This window comes from Acanthaster planci, linkage group LG03 (assembly GCF_054643075.1).
Source record: "Acanthaster planci isolate LZ-2023a linkage group LG03, COTS_SCS, whole genome shotgun sequence".
Classification (NCBI taxonomy): Eukaryota; Metazoa; Echinodermata; class Asteroidea; order Valvatida; family Acanthasteridae; genus Acanthaster; species Acanthaster planci.
In genome coordinates, this window is record NC_141779.1 from 12,721,271 (window position 1) to 12,740,644 (window position 19,374).

A 19,374-nucleotide genomic window follows, 5' to 3' on the forward strand; every position below is an offset into this window, starting at 1 on the left:
GGGAAGCATGATCACAGCAGAAAAAATGTTCCCGGCAAAAGGGCGTAAGAAACAATCTGTGTATTTAGTAAAAACACATAAATTTACTTCAAAATCAACACAGGTTGTACAAAAAGCAACCTTCGAACTACTTATGAAACAACTTGAATAAAACGTGTTTTAACTTTTTGCAAAGAAATCTTTATATTTTATTAATAGAAATAAAACAGTTACGTACGTTCGTACTTTTGCCGGGATTTTTTGTGTATTTTGTTTTGCAGTGATCATGCTTCCCGGCAAAAGAGCCTAAGCGCTTACGCCCTCCTTCCAGGCACACGTATTTAGAGATATTCCGAAACAACAAAAGTCTCCCTAATCATCCTCTATCAAGGACTTGCGTGAAGTGTGTCGAGGTGCATTTTACAATACCAACTAAAAGGCGGAGAGGAAAATCAACTTTTTTAAAAGCTCTGTGACTTTGAAATAATAGAAGATTACTCGGGGTTGGAAAAGTCATTTCGAAGCGTATTAAGATCGAAAACCCAGATTCTTTATAGTGCGCAATCATGAATACGCATGTGTCCATCAGTTGTGGAAGAGGGGAGTTTCGGCAAGCAACCCTCGACCACTCAACATAACATCAACCTTGGATATTTTGCGCATGCTATGTAAACCCGCTGCCGTTTTAAAACGACAGATACATGATACAACTCCGATATGGAGAAGTTTTCAAGAAAACACAGTCGTTTTAGCGCGTTTTGCGCTAGGCACACTCTTAGGTGCCATACCCACAACGAAAGCAAACATTTTGCCTCCACTCACCTTTTATCAGTCAGTGACCCTTCAAAAATGTGCGGATGAAAATGAACCCTTATCACAACTTGACGATGTTCTTGAAAATTGCATCCGAGGCACTGTCCCTGGAAGTCCTTGTCTGCTCGGTACGACAAAACACGACTTGATGGACGATATATTGCATCCTTCAGAAGGCATAGGCCTACATAAATATTTATGGCGTGATATCTTCATTTCAGAATCGTTTTCTGATTATTATATGGCCTATACATGGCTTAGATCTTGTATGATACATGCAATGCTTATAAACAATCATTTAATTCGACAAGGATAGACCTTGCAAAATGCTGGTATTAATCCACCAAAGAGTGACTCATAATTTGTAATGCCAATGAAGATATGGCTGAAACTGTAATGCACGGCACAGCGCTCCCAGTTTTGGACCAGCGTCATTACTTCAGCACTGATTTTGGCGGGAGTCGACAAAGTCACATCACCTACAAGACAAGGCCACCTACCCATCGATGAGACTATGATTCATCACGGCCCACCCCACTCCTCCAGTTTTGGATACGCCCACGCCAAGAGGATGATCGACATTATGAACAGGTCATTTGAGAATCTTCATTTTCATATCTTAAAAACGGAAACCCATCTCCACCCCACCCCATCCTCACCCCTTCCCCGCCCCCATCTCCTCCCCTCCCCCGTCCTCATCCCCACCCCCAATAAAGTGTTATTTGTTCTGTGCAAGGTAGATGAGCTAGGGTGCCGCTCTTCGGTTCACTTCCTTTTTGGTGCTTTTTCTCTTTCAGGTTTGACGAACAACCTGAACAGTTGAAGCTTTGCATCAGTTTCTTAAAAACGAGGCTGAGGTGATTTAGTTTGATTTCCTCTTCCTTTTGTAAATGCAGGGCCTGCTTGCGAAAGTACAACTGCGGATTCACTTCGGCAATTCCAACCGACGTTTTTGGTCCCTGGGATAATTTCAATCTTGAGGACAAGCACGTCATTGCGGGTTTGATACACAAAACGTACATGTCAAAACGAAAGTTGTTTTCACTTTGTGGAAACAAAATTCACCGATTTGCACTTAAATCTGAAACTGAGTCCAGAATCCACACTCCGTGACAGGAAATAGTGCGTCATTTTGTATCTGGGGCACTGGTTCCCCCGCCGTCAGTTCATCTACTAAGAGGACCTGGCCCGTCACTTTCTCTGGGCTGCCCGGGAGTACGAGGAGGTTGACCCCATCACCTTTTCGGTCGGCGAGGAAGATGAAATCTCCATCCAGCAGGCGGCTGAGCTTATCGCTGAAGCCTTTGGCTTCCAAGGACCCATCGTTGTATCCTTTGCCTTGCTGTGATTCTCATTAACAATGAATTTTTCCCTGAATAATTCGACCTTAATTCAATCACGTTTTTCCCTCCCCTCTCAAAAAAAATCTACACACACTGATGTTTATGAACAGCCAGTCGTTTCAGAAATTTTGAACTCATAATCATATCGAATGTAACATTCACAATGGGTTATGTGATAAAGTACCCTGCTTTGAAAAACCCAGATGGACATTTCCTTAAGTGGTATGGACGCTGAACAGAATGACAACAGCAAATCAGACGGCAAGTTCAAGAAAATGGCCAGCATCGCCAGGCTGCGAAAGTGTCTTCTGGACTGCAGTAAAACAAGGTACGAAATCCTCGAAACCACTGACCCTGTGTTCAACAGTGGGAACTTTGGGAGAGAGTCGTAGCCCAAAAATATTTATGTGTAGTGCTGAGATGTTATTTTTACCATCACCTTCGATGGCCAAACAAAAAGGACACATATTGGATGCAGGTCTCAGGTGGTTTATGGCATGTGCCAGTAGACCCGGCCTTCAATCTGTCAAATTCGTTACTTTGTCATTACACAATGTTCATTGGGTTCCATTCAGAAACAATTCAGCATTTATATTTTGAGCTTTTGTTTTGATGCTTTTTTCTTTTAATACGTTGTGTATTTCTTTCACTCTTAGGGTAGGGTTCACTAGAAAATCAGTAAAATCTATTTATGTATAATAAACTAACTTTATTATTTTGTCCAGTTGCTTTTCCAGTTGTCACGTTTGGGTTTTGTTATTACTTAAATTATGATTCTGGCACACTAAATTTTGCTATGCTGCGAACCTTTTATTTCAGTCTTTTGTTTATTTTCATGTTGTGATGTTCCCAGCTCTCAAGGAGACGGTAGATTGGTTTGTAATAAATGATTTGCTTTTTCGAAGAGTTTAATTACAGAGGGTAATTTCGTGTTTGAGGCCGTTTTTGTACAAAACTACGGATAAATCTAAAGATTCTGCTAGGATCGAAACGTCAAGCCCTCCATATTTTGAGATTTGTATTTTAGGTCATTGTAGTCAGCAAGCAGTTTGCTGACTATAAAATTTCTAATATTTTGTGGAGATTATCCGCTTTAAAGTTCGCGATTAAAACGTCGTAGTTTGCCGGCTATGACTTTCGTCAATATCATTTGGTGTAGCAGGGCAAAAGCAAATTCCCTTTTTTTTCGTAAATTTTAGGGAAGGGCCATAATTCATCTTATTCAATGGAACTTTGAAACGTTTGATGCTAGATTTATTGTACCGGTATGCAATGAATTCATTTGATTGATATCAATTATGCTTTACCAGATGCTTTTCATTATTCTATTATTCAGTTAAAGAAATTTATATCCAAATTAGGGTCCTTCTCTTTAACCACAAAACCCCTGGAATTATAGCGGATGTATGCATTTCTTTCAAACAGTAGCGGAAGGGGGGCGGGTCGCACCCAGGTCCCCCCTCCATATTTCGATTTTGTTTTATAGAGATATACGTTTCTCTTTTCCCAGTTCATATTGCAGTTAACAACACAAGTAGTTTAATAATTTTAAAGACAGTAATAACCTGTTCATCTCCATTTGAGCCCCATGTTTTTTGTAAAGATGGAACCCCCAGGCCAAATATTTTAAAAACCGTCTCATTGTCAAAATTAGAATTTAATGTTCACTGAAAAGCTGGTTATTGCGAATAAATTCTTTGTATTTCTTGTATTTTTAGATTAGACTGGTGGACCGTTAAAGGAGTTTCCCATTAGTTGTATAAACAAGTTACCAAATGTGCACGACTCCATGCTGTCTCAATAAGCATAAACAATTGGACATTCACACTGTCTTAACCATGCCCGAATGTTTACCATGACGACGCATGCGCACTTCCCGTTGCTCCAAACGGCATTATTATATACAACTTGCGAACATTCTTGGGTAAGAAGAGCATAATAGCCTAGTGGAAGGCACCTCGATGTTCACTCTGAAGGTCTTGGGTTCGAATCCCTCCCGTGCTGTCGGTGAAAACTGTTCTTTTTACTTAATTCTACTTGGCTGTATAAAAAGAGTAAAACTATTTTATTTTATCCTGTTTGCTAGGCTACCGCCACGGAACTCCGATCCACCGCGGGACTCGAACCCGGGACGGTTTGCTCTGCAGCCGACACCTCTACCGAGTGCGCTGTCTGGGTCCCCCAATTAGATGCGCTCATTCCTAATATTTATCTAAAATACTCGGATGGGGGAAAACGAAAGTAACAAAGGACTATCTGCATAAGAACATTTGGCTCTTGAGGGCAGACTTTCCGAGTTAGACAAAAGTCATGTACCTCTCATAACCGCCCTAGGGTTGGAATTCTGCAGTATCAAGCATCGCACGTTGTGGACTTGATGCTCAAAGTCAATACTCCTGATTAAAACTTTGACATGGTTTCCAGTGCAACTTTTCGTTTATTCGACCTCCACTGTAAAGATATAAAGTTTTCACGAGAACAGTAACATCAAATGAACAGTTAAATATCAATGGAATGGTATTATAAGATGGACAGTTAAAACATGAATATCCGGTGTTGTAAACAAACAGAGTGACAAATATTCAACCAAACACAATCGTACTTTTTATGGAACGGAATTTATACGCATTAATTGTAATCATAAATATTGTAAAATACATTGTAACCTGTGGTTATACTTTGCACAATTTTCTCAGTTGAGGATTTTTTTTCTGAAAACATCCAATGTTAATGGTCAATGTAATCCGAAACCAAAATAACTCCCACACTGGTATAGGAACAAACTGTTTGAAAAACGTTGGGGCAAGTTAAAAGAGAGATAACCAATCACTGCCACAAAAGTCCCGATTTTAGGGAAAGTGACAATGGCGCACCTGCTGAGTAATAGTTTTCCAAGGAAATGGTTCCCTTGGTTTTCTGCAGAATTTGTTCAAAAAATAAATCTGTCTCAACATGAATTTGGTACAGTGCACAAATGAATGTTGCATCAAATTTGGTTTAAAATGGTCGCTTTTCTCCTGTTTAAACTGCCCCAAACATAAAGACAAGCTACATCTACACAAACGTCTTTAAACCTGGATTTTTTTAAAAGTTTTCTCCTTAAATATTTAATAATCTGTGAATTCAATACAGCAACCGCATAAAATTTACAGTTGTATGTAAATACATTTACAACAAAAATACATTACATTTTAAAATCTGTGTAGTGTAGTCTGTCACTCTAGACATAACAATTTTTGTACACCGAATTCAGGCACTCGATAATATGATTTTTTTTTGTTGGCATACATGTATATCAGTACAGTACATTGGTGATTATTAAATGGAACACCAAATAATTGTACGTGCAATGTATTTTTAATAACTACATGTAGCGACTTTCAACTAGCACTGACAGTTGCAAAGCTACAAACCAAATATAGCTCAGAGTGTGCCCATACTATTTAACATTTTTAAAAACGCTTATATATTTATCAGTCACCACTTGCACATAAGTCGTCTTTTCAAAATTTTTGGAGACGTTGATGGTTCATTGCATAATTTCGTCTTCCCCGACTTTGCTTAGCATAGGGGCACACAGCTCCGTGGATGTTAAATTGAATACAGTGCCATTCTGAATTTAACATGGCTCCTCAAAAATACTGAATTAAAAAATCCTTACAGTAAAATTTACATGGGCAACTCTGAGCATAAAATTTTGCATAAGAATAAAAAAATTACAATAGTGCATTCTCACTGGCCTCGTGGGCCGGCTAGTGTCAGTGTTCTACATGTGCATGCCCATACTGCCAAAGAGTGGTCGACTCATTTCTAAATCTCCAACTCAACTGCTGGCACACAACTTGCGTGCCTTTTTGAGCCTCCTTTTTTGTTTTGTTTTTTTCTCTCTCTCTGCGGGGAGCTGAACCATTTTCAAGAAAGCATTTAAAAAAACAACTGACACCCTTTCCGGGGTTCCTAACTTTTACACCCATTTCCAGGCTACTGGTTAGAAAAGGGCATGTCATAAACGTACAAACACAAGGTGAATTTGTAACTACTCATACGGCGCCAAACCAACAAAACTAAAAGCACACTCCCCCAGAATGCACAACAGGCTCAATTCTTTCTTGTCCAGATATGCCAATGAAAAAGGCGAATGTTATCAACACATGTCCATGTATGTTATATACCTTGTCAATTGAAATAAAAGCCATATACTCGACTTGGAAATACTTGACTTGTGTTTCAAAAAATGAGTTTCAAATAATTTGCTGTATCCCAATCAAATGGAAATAACCTGAACCTTTTTATTCTGTTTGAAACCAAACCAACTGCAATTGTCCTTAAAAAATATCAATATAAAAAAAAAATCAAAATACTGAACTAATCGTTAGTACGCACCAAAAAGCTAGATACTGGAATCTACATATATGGAGTAAAAACCGCTGAATGAAATTAGCGTGGTCCGTGAAGATTAACAGCCCTGGCTAAAGAAACAACTGCAACGCAAAAGCGGCTGGACTGTCTACCCTTCACCGCCCCATGGGAAATTTGCATATTAAATCAACTTCCAAACTGGGTCGGTACGTTATTAGTACAGAATGAGATTGACTGAAAAGGCCTTCTCTCCTTCCCAACCCACTTTCCCCATCGAGTACTGTACATCGATTTGCAAAGTTTCTGCTCTGTGAAGGGCTTCGGCTTGGATGAGTGAGAACGATCGCATTTGCCAATTGCCATTTGCGCACAAATTATGCATCACTCACGGGACTGCACAGCTAACAGCTGGAACATACTTGGATCTTCACAGTGTATGCGGTGCAATTACATGTAAATGGACTACAAGACAAACTCCGTTGGGAGAAAAGTAGCACAATCATTATGATGCTAACAGCATTTTCTCATGCAAGCAACTACTGCACCCAGCTACATGCATGTCCACATGCACAGAGAAGAAATAATTTACTCTAGCAAAAAACAAAAGCCGAAATCGTGATGGACGGACTATTAAGTTGATTCTCTCCTTAAACATTTCTGTCAAACTAATGCATCCTTCAATATATTAAGTACAAGTATTTTGTTGACTGTCGATATTTACAAAATATATACAATGTTCACGGACATAACGTTAGTCACTTTGTTGAAATAAAATAAAATTGGAAAATGTGGCAACATGCATCCTATATGTATCAAATCAGTCAAGGTGATAGTAAGAAGTACGGAAGTTAAGATTCAAAACAATTAGGCTCAAAATACCTGCCGATAAAACTAAGTAACGAAAAGTAGCCGAGGTGGTTTAAAACAATTTATCTATTTTTATAATTTTATATATAGCTATAATGCTTTTTGTTGCGTGATGAAAAACAAATGCACATGTCATTTCCAGCTACTGGACACGTTGGTACTGCGGTGATTTTTCTGATAGATCATGTCCAGATCAAAATTAAAAAAAAAACTGAAATTGCTCTGGGTCATTAGACCAATAATAAAAAAACAAAACTGGTAATTCTGAACACGCATGGATTCACTGAATTCTCCAAGGAATTGTTTTGCTTTCAAAACTACATGTATTTTCCAGTTTTGAACCACACAGAAATGACTTTTTATTGATATTCTGGCACCATTCACAACAACATGAGGGCTGCATGACTTTTGTCCGTTGCTACTACAAATCTACTGTGCCACACAGGCGCAGCCTTCGAGGAACTAAAAAAAACTCATGAAACTACAAGCCAGAATCCAGGTACTCAACACGTCATGCATGCATGCACGCGTTATGTCACGTACATTAGCACATTCCAGACGGCGCGGCAATGCAAAGAGGCATCCAGGCCTAGCCTACGTGTAATTGGCCGTGCAGTCAGCCTCAGCTGACAGTGAGAACACCTGATCCCCGCTGGCTCAAATGGCTCTGGCAAACTGAGCCGACTCCTACAATACTCCCTGGCCATTTCTTCCCCGTTATCCTTCATTGAATTTGTTTTGAGTCCCAGGGAGCTGAGACAAACCATGGAGATTCGCCTCTGATATGATATGAATGATAATTGCTTGATTACTGAGGCCACTGTTCGCTTATTACTTTATATAATGCAACAAGAAGCTAAAAAAGAGAATTTGAAACTGTTTCCAAGTTCTCTGTAATTTTAAAGTAGGAACTGGAGTAGTTACAAAACCAGTGAATTAGATGAATAAATGTTGCTCTTAGATTGCGCAAAGCAGCTGGACAATATCCGTATCAATAATTTATGTACATCTAATACGTCTGGTGGATTATTGTTGGTAGGCCGGTCTGGGTGGGGTAGGTGGATTGCTGCTCGATACATACATATTCTCCCCTTCAAATGAGGCAAAATTCTTGCGATAATGATGTGAACGAGTACATGTAAGTACATGCTAGAGTTTTCCAAGGTGATTATGTTCAAAGCAACTTTCCTGCAAAGGCCATCATTTCCTTGAGAACCCTCACCCAAAATCGTCACTACATGTAGCTATATGCATATTAAAAATGAAAGTTTAAAATATACAATGTACCACTCTGATGGATCGACACCAATGTCTCTATTCGCATGCATCAAAAAGATAAAAATGTTCCAGAACTTTTGAAATCCCACTAACAGCTGAACCTTGTCAATAACACCGGTAGCACTGTCATTCTGCTTTATAGCAAGGACATTTTTAGGTCCCAATCCTACTTATTCTTCATTGTTTTCATTCTAATACAAGGTACATGCTACAATATGGTAACCTGCGAAGTCCGGAGGACCTCTTGTTAACGAGGTTCAACTATAAATCTGACTCCTTGTATTTCTTCAGAGGTGAGTACCGAGGTAAAAGTAAGGTCAGTGTTGAAATACTGGTGCAATAGAAACACATGAGACTTGGGCATTTTGTGCAGGATACTACCGTTATACTCTTTCTCTGGCAATATAATGTAGTTCCAAACACAGTTCAAGGTGTAAAAGTGAATAGTACCATTTCCTTTAATAGTTTCTCCATTCTTTGTTCAATACAGGTTAGCCCTGGTCAACTGCTCAAATCAAAGTTGATGGATAAAAATAGTGCTTTCAAAACAATTTTTTATATTAATTGCATCATTACAGCAAAGAATACACACATACGCAACATATAATAAAGTTAACTGTTCGCTGACAACAAAATTTTTGAGACAGAACTTACCTCCTGAAGCTCATTCTCTTCACAATACTGTAAAAACTCATGCACAAATTAATTATAAATTTCGGCAACGGAAAAAACAAGAAGAGGAAAGGTTTCTGGGCGTCAGAGCAAGAGAGGTGGTGTGGACGGGCCATTACTCGCAGGCCAGTTTGCTGTCGAAGCTGCTTAGCGCAATCCCCATGGCCTGCACAGCGCACAGTGGGTAGTTGTAGTCCATGGTGAAGACGTCCTCGGTCACCCGGCCAAACTGCATCACGATGTACTCCGCTGTTGAGGGAATGACGGCAAGAAAAAGAGAAATTGAGAAGACATTGGCTTTATGGGCTTCATGGCATCTCAAAGAACAATGCACCTCAACCACCCAAATGCAGCTGGACTCAGTATTAAGGGGATCTTCTCTTCATTCTAGAAGGGAGAATATCTTTCAAAAAGTGTTTAGCACTAGGTCACTAGATTCTGAAACAGAAATAATGTGACTAAAGTATGCCTTAACTGAATAATGATCAGGTAACGTTTTATACTCACGATCATTTGAATGCACCACTTGGAAATTCTTCACAGATGCCTGGGTTACTCGGCCGTGGAAATTCAACACGTAGGACTGAGTGTCTGTTTGATAAATGAGAGATGAGGATGTGATACCATGATTTAAAAAGAACCGAAGAAGTGGGGAGAATGGAAAAACATATGCATGTTTGTGAATGCACAATGAAGAACCCTGAGTTCTGTTCTATTGGTATTTTCCTAATCTCAGCTTTGGTTTGGCTTTCAAGTTTCAATGTTTAGTTCCCCCAGTTATAAAAGCATCTCTTCATGGATCTAAATAGACCATAATCACAATTCTGCCATGTTTGCCTTGTTCCCTGTAGACCCGTTGGCAACAGAAGTTCATGTATGACCTCACATATTGATAAAAGGGAACAGACTATTTTTCATTCTAGCCTCAGTTTGGACACATTGCTTTGAATGCTGGAAAAGCAAGATGATTGCCCTGTGATAGAGGTCTATGCAGCTCCCTCTTTCTGTTCCATTAGCACCTGCTTGTCTAACCTGAAGCTAAGATCTTAAGTTTTTAGATTCCAGTCCCGCGGTGTATGGCTAAAAATGATGACGCAGCTCAAGATGAGGCCCCACATGAATACAGAGCTAAGATATTGAAAAAAGGCACCTAGTCTATGGTCTTCAGGCACCCCGCCACTCACATCGGTGCTCTGCATGCTGCTTTGTGCCTACATGGCATTGATTTCGGCAACCAACTTTTTTGGCAGTATGTGCACCGACCACATACACGTAGTTGAGCAAGTGCCAGGTGCAAGTAGCTGACCTGCAACACTCCTTATTGTTGTATGCCAAGCAGAAAAGTATTCTCACATTGCAGCAGCTGCTTAATACACCTACATGTATGCCTTCAGCTCAGCAGCAGACATTATGTAGATAAGCCAACTCAGCCAAGTCCAATGCTGAAGTGATCATGTCACAGTATGCATTCACAACTTCTCAAATTTCTTTATTGACAGTTCCTGCAGATACGTGTATGTGGGTGTACAAATGGATACCTTTCCATGTCAAAATAACCGAAGATGAAGAGTAAAGTTTTTTGTCCAAACTTTAAATGGGTAAACCTACCATCGTTCCATACTGGGGTTTTGTTGTGGAGTTCGAGCAAGTTTTCCATGTTTTTGGCTTTGAAGCGATCCAGAATTGAGTCATGCGCCTGATGGAGATGAACAAATCACACTCAATCATTTTATACTGGTTTTGAAATCGCAAGCGAAGCACTGGTATAATCAAACATCATCTACAGTGTCAAGCCTGGTTTGCATATTGACATAAAGAAACACAGAGAGCATCGCTGATCAGTCCCTGACAATACCCAGTGATGTGGAAATACTTTATCAAGACTAATGCAAACATCGACGCAGACAGTAGGAAAGGGGATCATGTTCCCCTTTGCTGACTGTCTGCATTGAGTCACCAAAGAAGACCTATACAAACATGCACGCTGGCCCGATGGGCATACAATGATGTCTTCGCTTAGCACCACTCATTTTGCCCATTTTCTCCTTATGATTCCTTATAATTTGGATGCCATTTTGTTTATTTTCTTTTGGGTGGAATGATGTCATGCATTATCTCTTCCACAAGTGTCTGCATCTTGATGCCTTGCATGCCGTCAGCGTTTGTTACAGCCACATGGAAACCAGGCTTAAAAGGCTCAGAAGAAGCTTCTTGCAAAGACGACGGTGCAATTGGGAAACATTATTTATGATTTCTGGGATCTAACGTATGCACGAATTTTCAACCCAAGCATCTGAGACCTCGGCCCCGAGACACTGACCTTGCGTGGTCTGAATGCCACCCTCTCATTGTCCAGAGTCATTCCTGGGATGACGATGGTCATCTTCCGGGGCCCCTTGAAGCCTAGGACATTGGTTTCCTGAGAAAACAGAAACATTGGCAACTCAGTTCATTATCTATGCATATGTGCCATAGCTTGAGGAGCATAGCTTGATGTTGGCACTGAGGGATGCGAAGTCCTTTGAGATTGTACAATGAAATGTGCTAACATAAGCATTACACTTTTTTCACTACTTTTCTTAGTTTTGACTAAAATAATTGGTAACTCTTGGGTGGGCTTGAATGGCAAATAGAACTGTCTCTCCCCTAAATGATAATGTGTTTAGTGAGGAAAACAATGTTAAAACATACTGATAAAGAAATATGTTCTAAAGTAAAAAAAAAACCGGCACTATTGCCCCAAAGAGGCATCTACAGATGTTGATATCACTGAATTATTAGATACATTTAGTTGGACCTGATTGAAACTTACATTTGGAAAGACATTCTACATTTCTACATAGTAAAAGCAGAGAAACAAGGGTTGAGTCCTTAACGTCAGTAGATTTATTCTGCTTTTCACAGCCCGACACTGCTCTGCCATAAAAGGAATGTGGGGAGGGGGGGTTGGGTGGGTGTAGAACTTACATAGATAACTGCAGCCAGCTCCTGGCGAGTGTTTGTGCCATCTGCCATGGCGCCAGGCTTGTTTGGACTGATGCCGTTGTCGTACACGGTGAAATGGGTGCCCATAAAGTTAGACCTATTATGGATGCAATATAAAGACAGAAACCGTCAACGGTAAACAGTGGCTGGGCTCTGCCTCTGTCAGTTTGTAAAAAAATTGTCTAAAACCCTGAGGACTTTGAAAGATCTGGGTGGTTGGGGTTGACAAAGTACGGCTGGGAAAATTTGGCTGGACTTAAATTGTCTACAGGAAGGGCAATTGTACAATTGATATTATTAAACTGCATGCCACACACACATGAAACAGCAGGTGATGGTTATGATTCAGTTTATTACAAATTCAGCGGTACAGGAAAACATGTTAACTTGCGCTTAGATCCCAACCTTAGTTTGCCTGTGAAGCTCTCTCCATCTCGAGACAGATCCGTGGCATCCGTTGACAACAAATAATTGGATGTGGTGCTCTTCTTGCGTCTCCTAGCAGCCAGTAAGAATGCCTGCAGAATAGGAACAAGGGTAAACAGGTTTCAGTGACAAGCTAATGACCGTCTGTCGTCTCCTGGCAGCCAAGAAGTAACCTGAAAAATAGATGTGCGTGTGAGCATAAACAAGATTCAGTGATAAGCTAACATCGTAATTGAACCAAGAGGTGCACTGTTACATGGTTATAAATGCTGTTTCTTCTGTGCACTAGTTTCCTACATATACATCTAACACAAATGTACATGTACATGTAGATGTACTTTACATTGTTGTTATTACATGTGCAGTGCATGCACAGTTTTCACTAATCTGGGTCACATACATGTATGTAGTCTTGAGTACATGTACATGTACATCTGCAAATTTCTGCACTTTTCACATAGGACCATGTGAAAGTGTACTTACATACTGTACATGTACCGGTACATGTGTACTGGTACATGTACGTCATCAATCTCTATCTATGGTTTTATTTTACAACATGATCAAGGAAACTGTACAGTACTATGCAAATACATGTACATGTGTACATATCTCACCACATACATATGTCATGTATTTGGCTATGGTCTCCCCTTCACATAAGAAAGTGTATTTATTATGCTATACATTGTGCATGCAACTTTGGGGCATCCATTTGCACAAAGTGTCTCGTTTCAAATCCTTTAATACTCCTGATGGAATCACACCAAACAAGATTACATCCTCTAACATTGAGGAAGGCACACATCTCTAAAAAAGGCTTTGGGCATATTCATTAGACCCGTGGCACGCACAAATTCCATCGTCTTTTTTTCCTCTTTACTTGTTCGCTTCGGGCAGTTCATCAATTGTGAAGAGACTTCATTGCTTATCGCAGACCAGATAGGATGAATGAACACATCGTGAACAGTCCTTACTTGCTCCAAGAAATACATGTATCCACTCTGATCATTCCCATCCTGGGCCAGTAAACAATAACACTCCAGAGGGACAGATGCACCTGCACCGTATACAGTCAAAGCCCAATAATAAAAGCACTGCCCGCGTCTTTGCATTCTTTGTTTTCCAACACCAATAATACTAATAATTCCTGTTACATCAAGGTGTACATGTATGTAATTGACTATTTAACCCTAACCCTACATAATACTACAAATTACTACTTGCAGTAAAATGTACTAATCAGTGCTGCCGCTTGTAAGAGGACATGACTTTATTGTTCTGTGAAGCCTTAAGATACAAAAGATAAGACAATATACCATACAGTGCTGTGGCACTATGAATGCATGGCTTTATTGTTCTCTGTACAAGTAACAATGGAAGTAACCTAGCCAGAAGTAGTAATCTGTAGCGTTAGGGTCCTTCAGGCTCAGGACCATATCTCGTCTTCAATATTTTGAAGGCAATGTCTATAATATCACTCCATTTCCAAGAAATAATGGAGCTAAAAAATAAAGCTACATGTAATAAACAGAGCCAAACACATGAACAATGGCAAAAAACTACACATGAACTAGGTACATGTACAGCATGAGTACTAACCCTTTTGCCGCTCTCTGTCTCAAGGTGCAAGAAGTAGGTTGGGTAGATACTGCGGTCCATCCCTTTTTTGTCACGGGAAATCCGGCACCGGACAGTCAGGCCTTGGGGAGCCGGCCGTAGCACAAATGCATCCAGGTCACTCAGGTCCAGCCCGCCTCCTGAGGCACCTAGGGTTTTGGTCTCCTACAAGCCAAAAATAGAACAGAGAGGATCAGCTTTTTTCCCACAGTTCATGATGAGAACTCGCTTCAATTTTAAACTGTACAATCAGCTTCCAAGAAGCGTTCCACTATGACCAAGAAAACCCATGACAAAAACCATGCAAGTATGTACCACACCACAGTTCTAACGCAATACTGGTGTGAGTGGTGAAAACACATTTTTGATATCTATAGATGTATGCTATGAATACATGTAGATGTTCCTCTAGCCAACAGTTTATTCATTCTTGACCAGCCACATGGATGGGTTCTGAGATGGTCAGGTAGACCTACCGGTACATGTTTTGAACAATTTCTGGGTTTCTTATAAAATTTCGACTTCTATTTTTATGGACCCTTCATGTACCCCTCAATACACGTAGAGTGACTGAGGCAATAAGAACCAAAAAGGCAAGTGCTCTATAGACTAATCCGATTAGATGCCATAACTGTGGTGGCACCGCACTCACACGCACATTCTTCAGCTTGACACGCGCGTGCATTTGGCAAATCACGACACCCAGTTGGTCAAAAAAGCATGCAATGCGTGCGTACCAACTATCCACGAGCGTTGTGCCACGGCAGTAATGGCTTCTAATTCTGGTGGTCGAATTACACTATAGTGGCACTACTGCATTCTTGGTATCATTGTGTACAATTTCCAATTTGATTACAGAGGATGAAAGATGTCCGCAACCAATACATGTAAATGTGCAATGTACATTGAGAGGGGAATTTCACCAAAAATATAAAATTGATGAACAAAATGATTGGGCTTTTACAGGGGCAAAAGATATTTAGGGGTGTGAACAGGAATAAAAGTTTGATGGATCAGCTTAAAACAAGTCCACGTACATGTACCGTACATTTAAAACTAACTGCAACTACATAAAAACAGCAACTAACATTTAGCAATTAAGCCAGAAATACATGTGTTTACATATGTTTGTTGGTGCAAAGATTTTACCCTAAACATGCTAAATGGCACACTCAATATTGTACAAATGCCATCCACTAGTGGTTAAAATTGATTCAATCTACACGTACATGTACAGTACATACGTGTGTCACCTCCTTGGCTTTTTCAACTGCAATTATATGTACCTGAGCTGGAGGGCTAGCTTGAGTGCTAGTGTAACCGCTCTCGGAGCCGGTGTAACCCCCTGCATAACCGCTGCTGGTGTTAAACGTCGTGCTGCTGGTTGTGTTGATGTTACCGAACCCGCTGGGCTGGTTGGTCGGGTAGGCAGGGGGTGGGGACATCTGGCCCCCGGGATGGCCGCTGGTGTTCATGACCCCAATGGGCGTGCCGCTCTCCTCGTTGTCCTCGTAGTTGACGGCCTGGGAGATGCCCATGGCTTTCAACTTCTTCTCTGTCTCTGGGTTTGATGGCGGGGAGTGGAGAGATGGAGAGAACAGAGCAGTGTGATTGGACTGCGAGATAAGATGTGGTTGCTGGTCAATACAAGTGTACATGCACTGCTCCAGGTGTGTGCAGGCTGTGGACACGTGTGAAAGTCAACGCTAATTGGACCTTAGAGGGCAGGAAGTTGTGTTTGTGACGCCCGGTGTATCTTGAGGCTGTAGCGTGGCTTCGTGCAAAGTCAGCTTGTGCACAAACACATCTATACCGGGCTAAAGCTTATGTGGAAAGATGTAACTGAAGCCTTTCATTATGCCATCGCACAATTGCGCAGATTTACAACACTTGTGCCAAAGTGTAATGTTACAAAGGCCACATTTAGTGTTTTTGGAAATGTTTTTCTGAATGTGTTTCTGCACCTGCACCATTTCTACCCAATATTACCAGTTTCACACACAGTCACACACACATGTACAGATACACCCATGTGATCATCTTAAAGTAAGTTTTTGCGTTCATCACATCCACATGGAAATATCTCCTCTTCTAATTTTTGGAAGAGTATCAATTTGCCCAATTTTTCAGTCTCCATTGAGCACATACATGTACATATACAATGTATTAGTACTGTATGTGAAATGTGCCTTTGTTTTGGGTTGATGATTTATTCGACACATTGACCATTTGCTTTCCCGTGACACTGCCTCACCTGTTGTTTCCCTGAATGTGGGGATGTCGTCATCATCTTCTGTGGAGGAACTGCCAACTGTCAGGACTTGCACAGTGGTTAGGGAAGAATTCAGGGAGAAGGAGGCCGGCCCATCAATACCTGCGAACAAATCAGACATGGGCAGTATTATCACAGACGCTGTGGGTGGGATGGGAGGGGGGAGGACCATAGAGTTCTATCACATGATTCATTGTCTCTATAAACGACCACGCGCAGATAACTGTAGACCACAAACACTGCAGGACACTGACTGAAACGTGATTTTTAATGAGATTAAAAACCTCAAATTAGTTTTCCGGAACAATATAGATATTCTCCCATGCCGTGTTTAAATGTCAACAAGATGCCATCTTACAACTGGTAATACATGTATACTATATGCATGTGCATGTCCGAATATATGTGAAATTTACTTGAGGGAACATCTTCGCGACTGTGCTTTGTTTTTTTTTTCTTGTGGGGGGAGGTTCTTTTATGGGAATTGATTCGGAGCCCAGGATCTCATGCCTGACTTCCGATCAGAAGACTGTGGTTCTGAATGACAATGCCAGCCCCTTCCGTTCACAAGACTAATGTGCATTGATTTTGTTGAATTTGCCAGGAAATTGGTGGAAAGCAATTCCATTTCTGGAATGTTAGAAATCCATGGAGTGCATTAACTGTGCACTTTGGCGATCTTAAATAACCTTCGAGTCTGGCAGGAAAGAAATGTATGAGTGGTGTTAGAACAAACTCATGTACTGGCAGCTCCCTCAGCAACCAAGGAACAAGGTGAGTATATGTACATGTGCAATGTACATGTACAATGTACATGTACATGTATACGGAACCACCAAATTGCTGAAGTCACACATGCATGGAAACAATTTTCAAGCCCAACGCTAGTTACAAATGAGGAATTGAGGATGATATACGTGTACCTTTAACACATACAAAGTCTGCAATGCTAATGACAAAAACTGTTGTTACACAGTAGTTTCATAAATGTTCACATACTTACATGCACATGTAAATGTACAGTTTTCTGTAAATGTTTCAAACTTTAAACATTACAAAATCAAAACAAAAAACAGAAACAAAGAAACTTTTTGACAAGTTGGACTGCTACCGGTACATGTTCTCGGTAGATGTTAAACTGAGAGAAACAAAAAAAGATCAGCTACCGGTAGATGAGAGTACACAAGTTTTATTTCTCCACTTTGATCAGGTTTCATGCAAACACATAATGGAGCCATGATCTACATGGAACTTAAATTTATCACTTCAAAAGGAAAGAGCAGATAAACTCAATCCAAAGGTTAAATTTGAAGTGGTTCACAAAGTGAACCATGAAAAATAAATTTCTTTAAGTACTGTACAGTGTTCACAAACCAAACTTGCTTGTTTTCAGTTCTCAAATCATTCTTAAAAAGACTATTAAACTTCAGCTAAAATGTAAGTTTTTCTCAATGAGCAACATTTATTACATGTACATTGTACATGGACAGACGTAACATTTGTCACATATGAACTGGGGACAGACAGCCTTTGCACTTTCATTTCAGGAAAATGAACCTACAGTGCACTTTTTCTCAAGAATTGTTCATTATTTCATTTAAATGTAGCGGTAATTTGGTTCTGTAATGGTACATGTACTCATAAGATCCATGTACACGAAAGTCTTCTAAGATTTTTACACTTAGAGGGAAAAAATACATGTAGTTGTGACAGGAATTTGCAATTCCTAAAATTAAATCTTAGTTTTGTCATCTGAGAGCAAAAATCACGAAGATGATGTGAACTATCATTGTGAAAACTTTTCCTAGGAAGATACAGTACATGTATACATATACATGTATATTTGTTGAGGTTATCTGCTCAGGAAATGGCAAAATCGGCCTGTTCCACTGTGGACAGACACTGTGATGTACTGTACACGTACATTATTCCTTAATAAACTCTCCTTTAATTCGTATTTAAGAAAACTTAAAGAAATACGTGTAAAAAACCATACATTTAAAAAAACCATACAAAAATATTGGTAAGCTGGACATTTTAACAATGAACAACCAAATCTTATTAAACTGTGTAAACTGCAGTACATGTCTATCTCTACAATCATACAAATATCAGTAAAATTGTTGAAGCTTATTTCTTGATTTTGGTTACGTGCAAATGTGTCTTTTAGTGTGGACAGACCCATTTACATGCACAGTTTACAACCTTAAAAATGTGCTACATGTAAATGCTCTGTCCATACATGTATGTGACATTTGAACATGCGCTGCCCTATGAAGACTCGCTCGCAAGCTTCACTCCCGAACGACCTTGCTTTTATTGAAATACCAAACTGGCTCATTATTAAGAAACTGAAAAGATCAAATTCACTAGCACTGTAACTAGAGATCACTTGAAAAATGAATGTGTACATGTACATGTACCGGGTATCACAACACTGTTTGAAGTGCCTCATTTTGGAAATTAATTACAATTTACAATACACTGGTACCTGTACATGTACAGTTGCATTAACAATGATGTTCCATACATGTACTTAAAGTTATAAACCATGTACATTTTACATGTAACGGTAATTGTAGCACAATCACCGGTACATGTACTTGGAAAATTGAAAGGTTTGCAAAATTTCCAGATTCTTCATTACACATTTACATTATATGTTGACAGAGAAATACACATGCAGAAGAACGAAACATTGTCAACATTCCAAAAAATTCTTCCACAATATCTTATGAAACTCCACACCCTGAGGGTTGT

At 39.9% G+C, this 19,374-nt stretch overlaps 2 protein-coding genes across 2 annotated transcripts in view; one reads left to right on the forward strand and one right to left on the reverse strand.

Moving 5' to 3' along the window:
* The first annotated feature begins 1,306 nt into the window (after nt 1-1,306).
* Nucleotides 1,307-4,921, forward strand: LOC147799666 (GDP-L-fucose synthase-like). Its single transcript, XM_087134010.1, is given in 5 exon segments — nt 1,307-1,528; nt 1,890-1,941; nt 1,944-2,119; nt 2,375-2,463; nt 4,222-4,921. Coding segments are annotated over 5 exon segments (642 nt in total). The 3' UTR covers nt 4,325-4,921.
* Nucleotides 4,550-19,374, reverse strand: part of LOC110985751 (tubby-related protein 3-like) — a 28,363-nt gene continuing 13,538 nt past the window's right edge. Inside the window, exons 4-12 of the mRNA XM_022247019.2 lie at nt 16,597-16,716; nt 15,629-15,903; nt 14,325-14,507; nt 12,702-12,814; nt 12,279-12,393; nt 11,632-11,730; nt 10,920-11,007; nt 9,819-9,902; nt 4,550-9,560 (exon numbers count right to left, since the gene is read on the reverse strand). Of these exons, the coding sequence (XP_022102711.1) occupies nt 9,427-9,560; nt 9,819-9,902; nt 10,920-11,007; nt 11,632-11,730; nt 12,279-12,393; nt 12,702-12,814; nt 14,325-14,507; nt 15,629-15,903; nt 16,597-16,716 (1,211 nt within the window). The 3' untranslated portion in view covers nt 4,550-9,426. The remainder of the gene's footprint in view (nt 9,561-9,818; nt 9,903-10,919; nt 11,008-11,631; nt 11,731-12,278; nt 12,394-12,701; nt 12,815-14,324; nt 14,508-15,628; nt 15,904-16,596; nt 16,717-19,374) is intronic.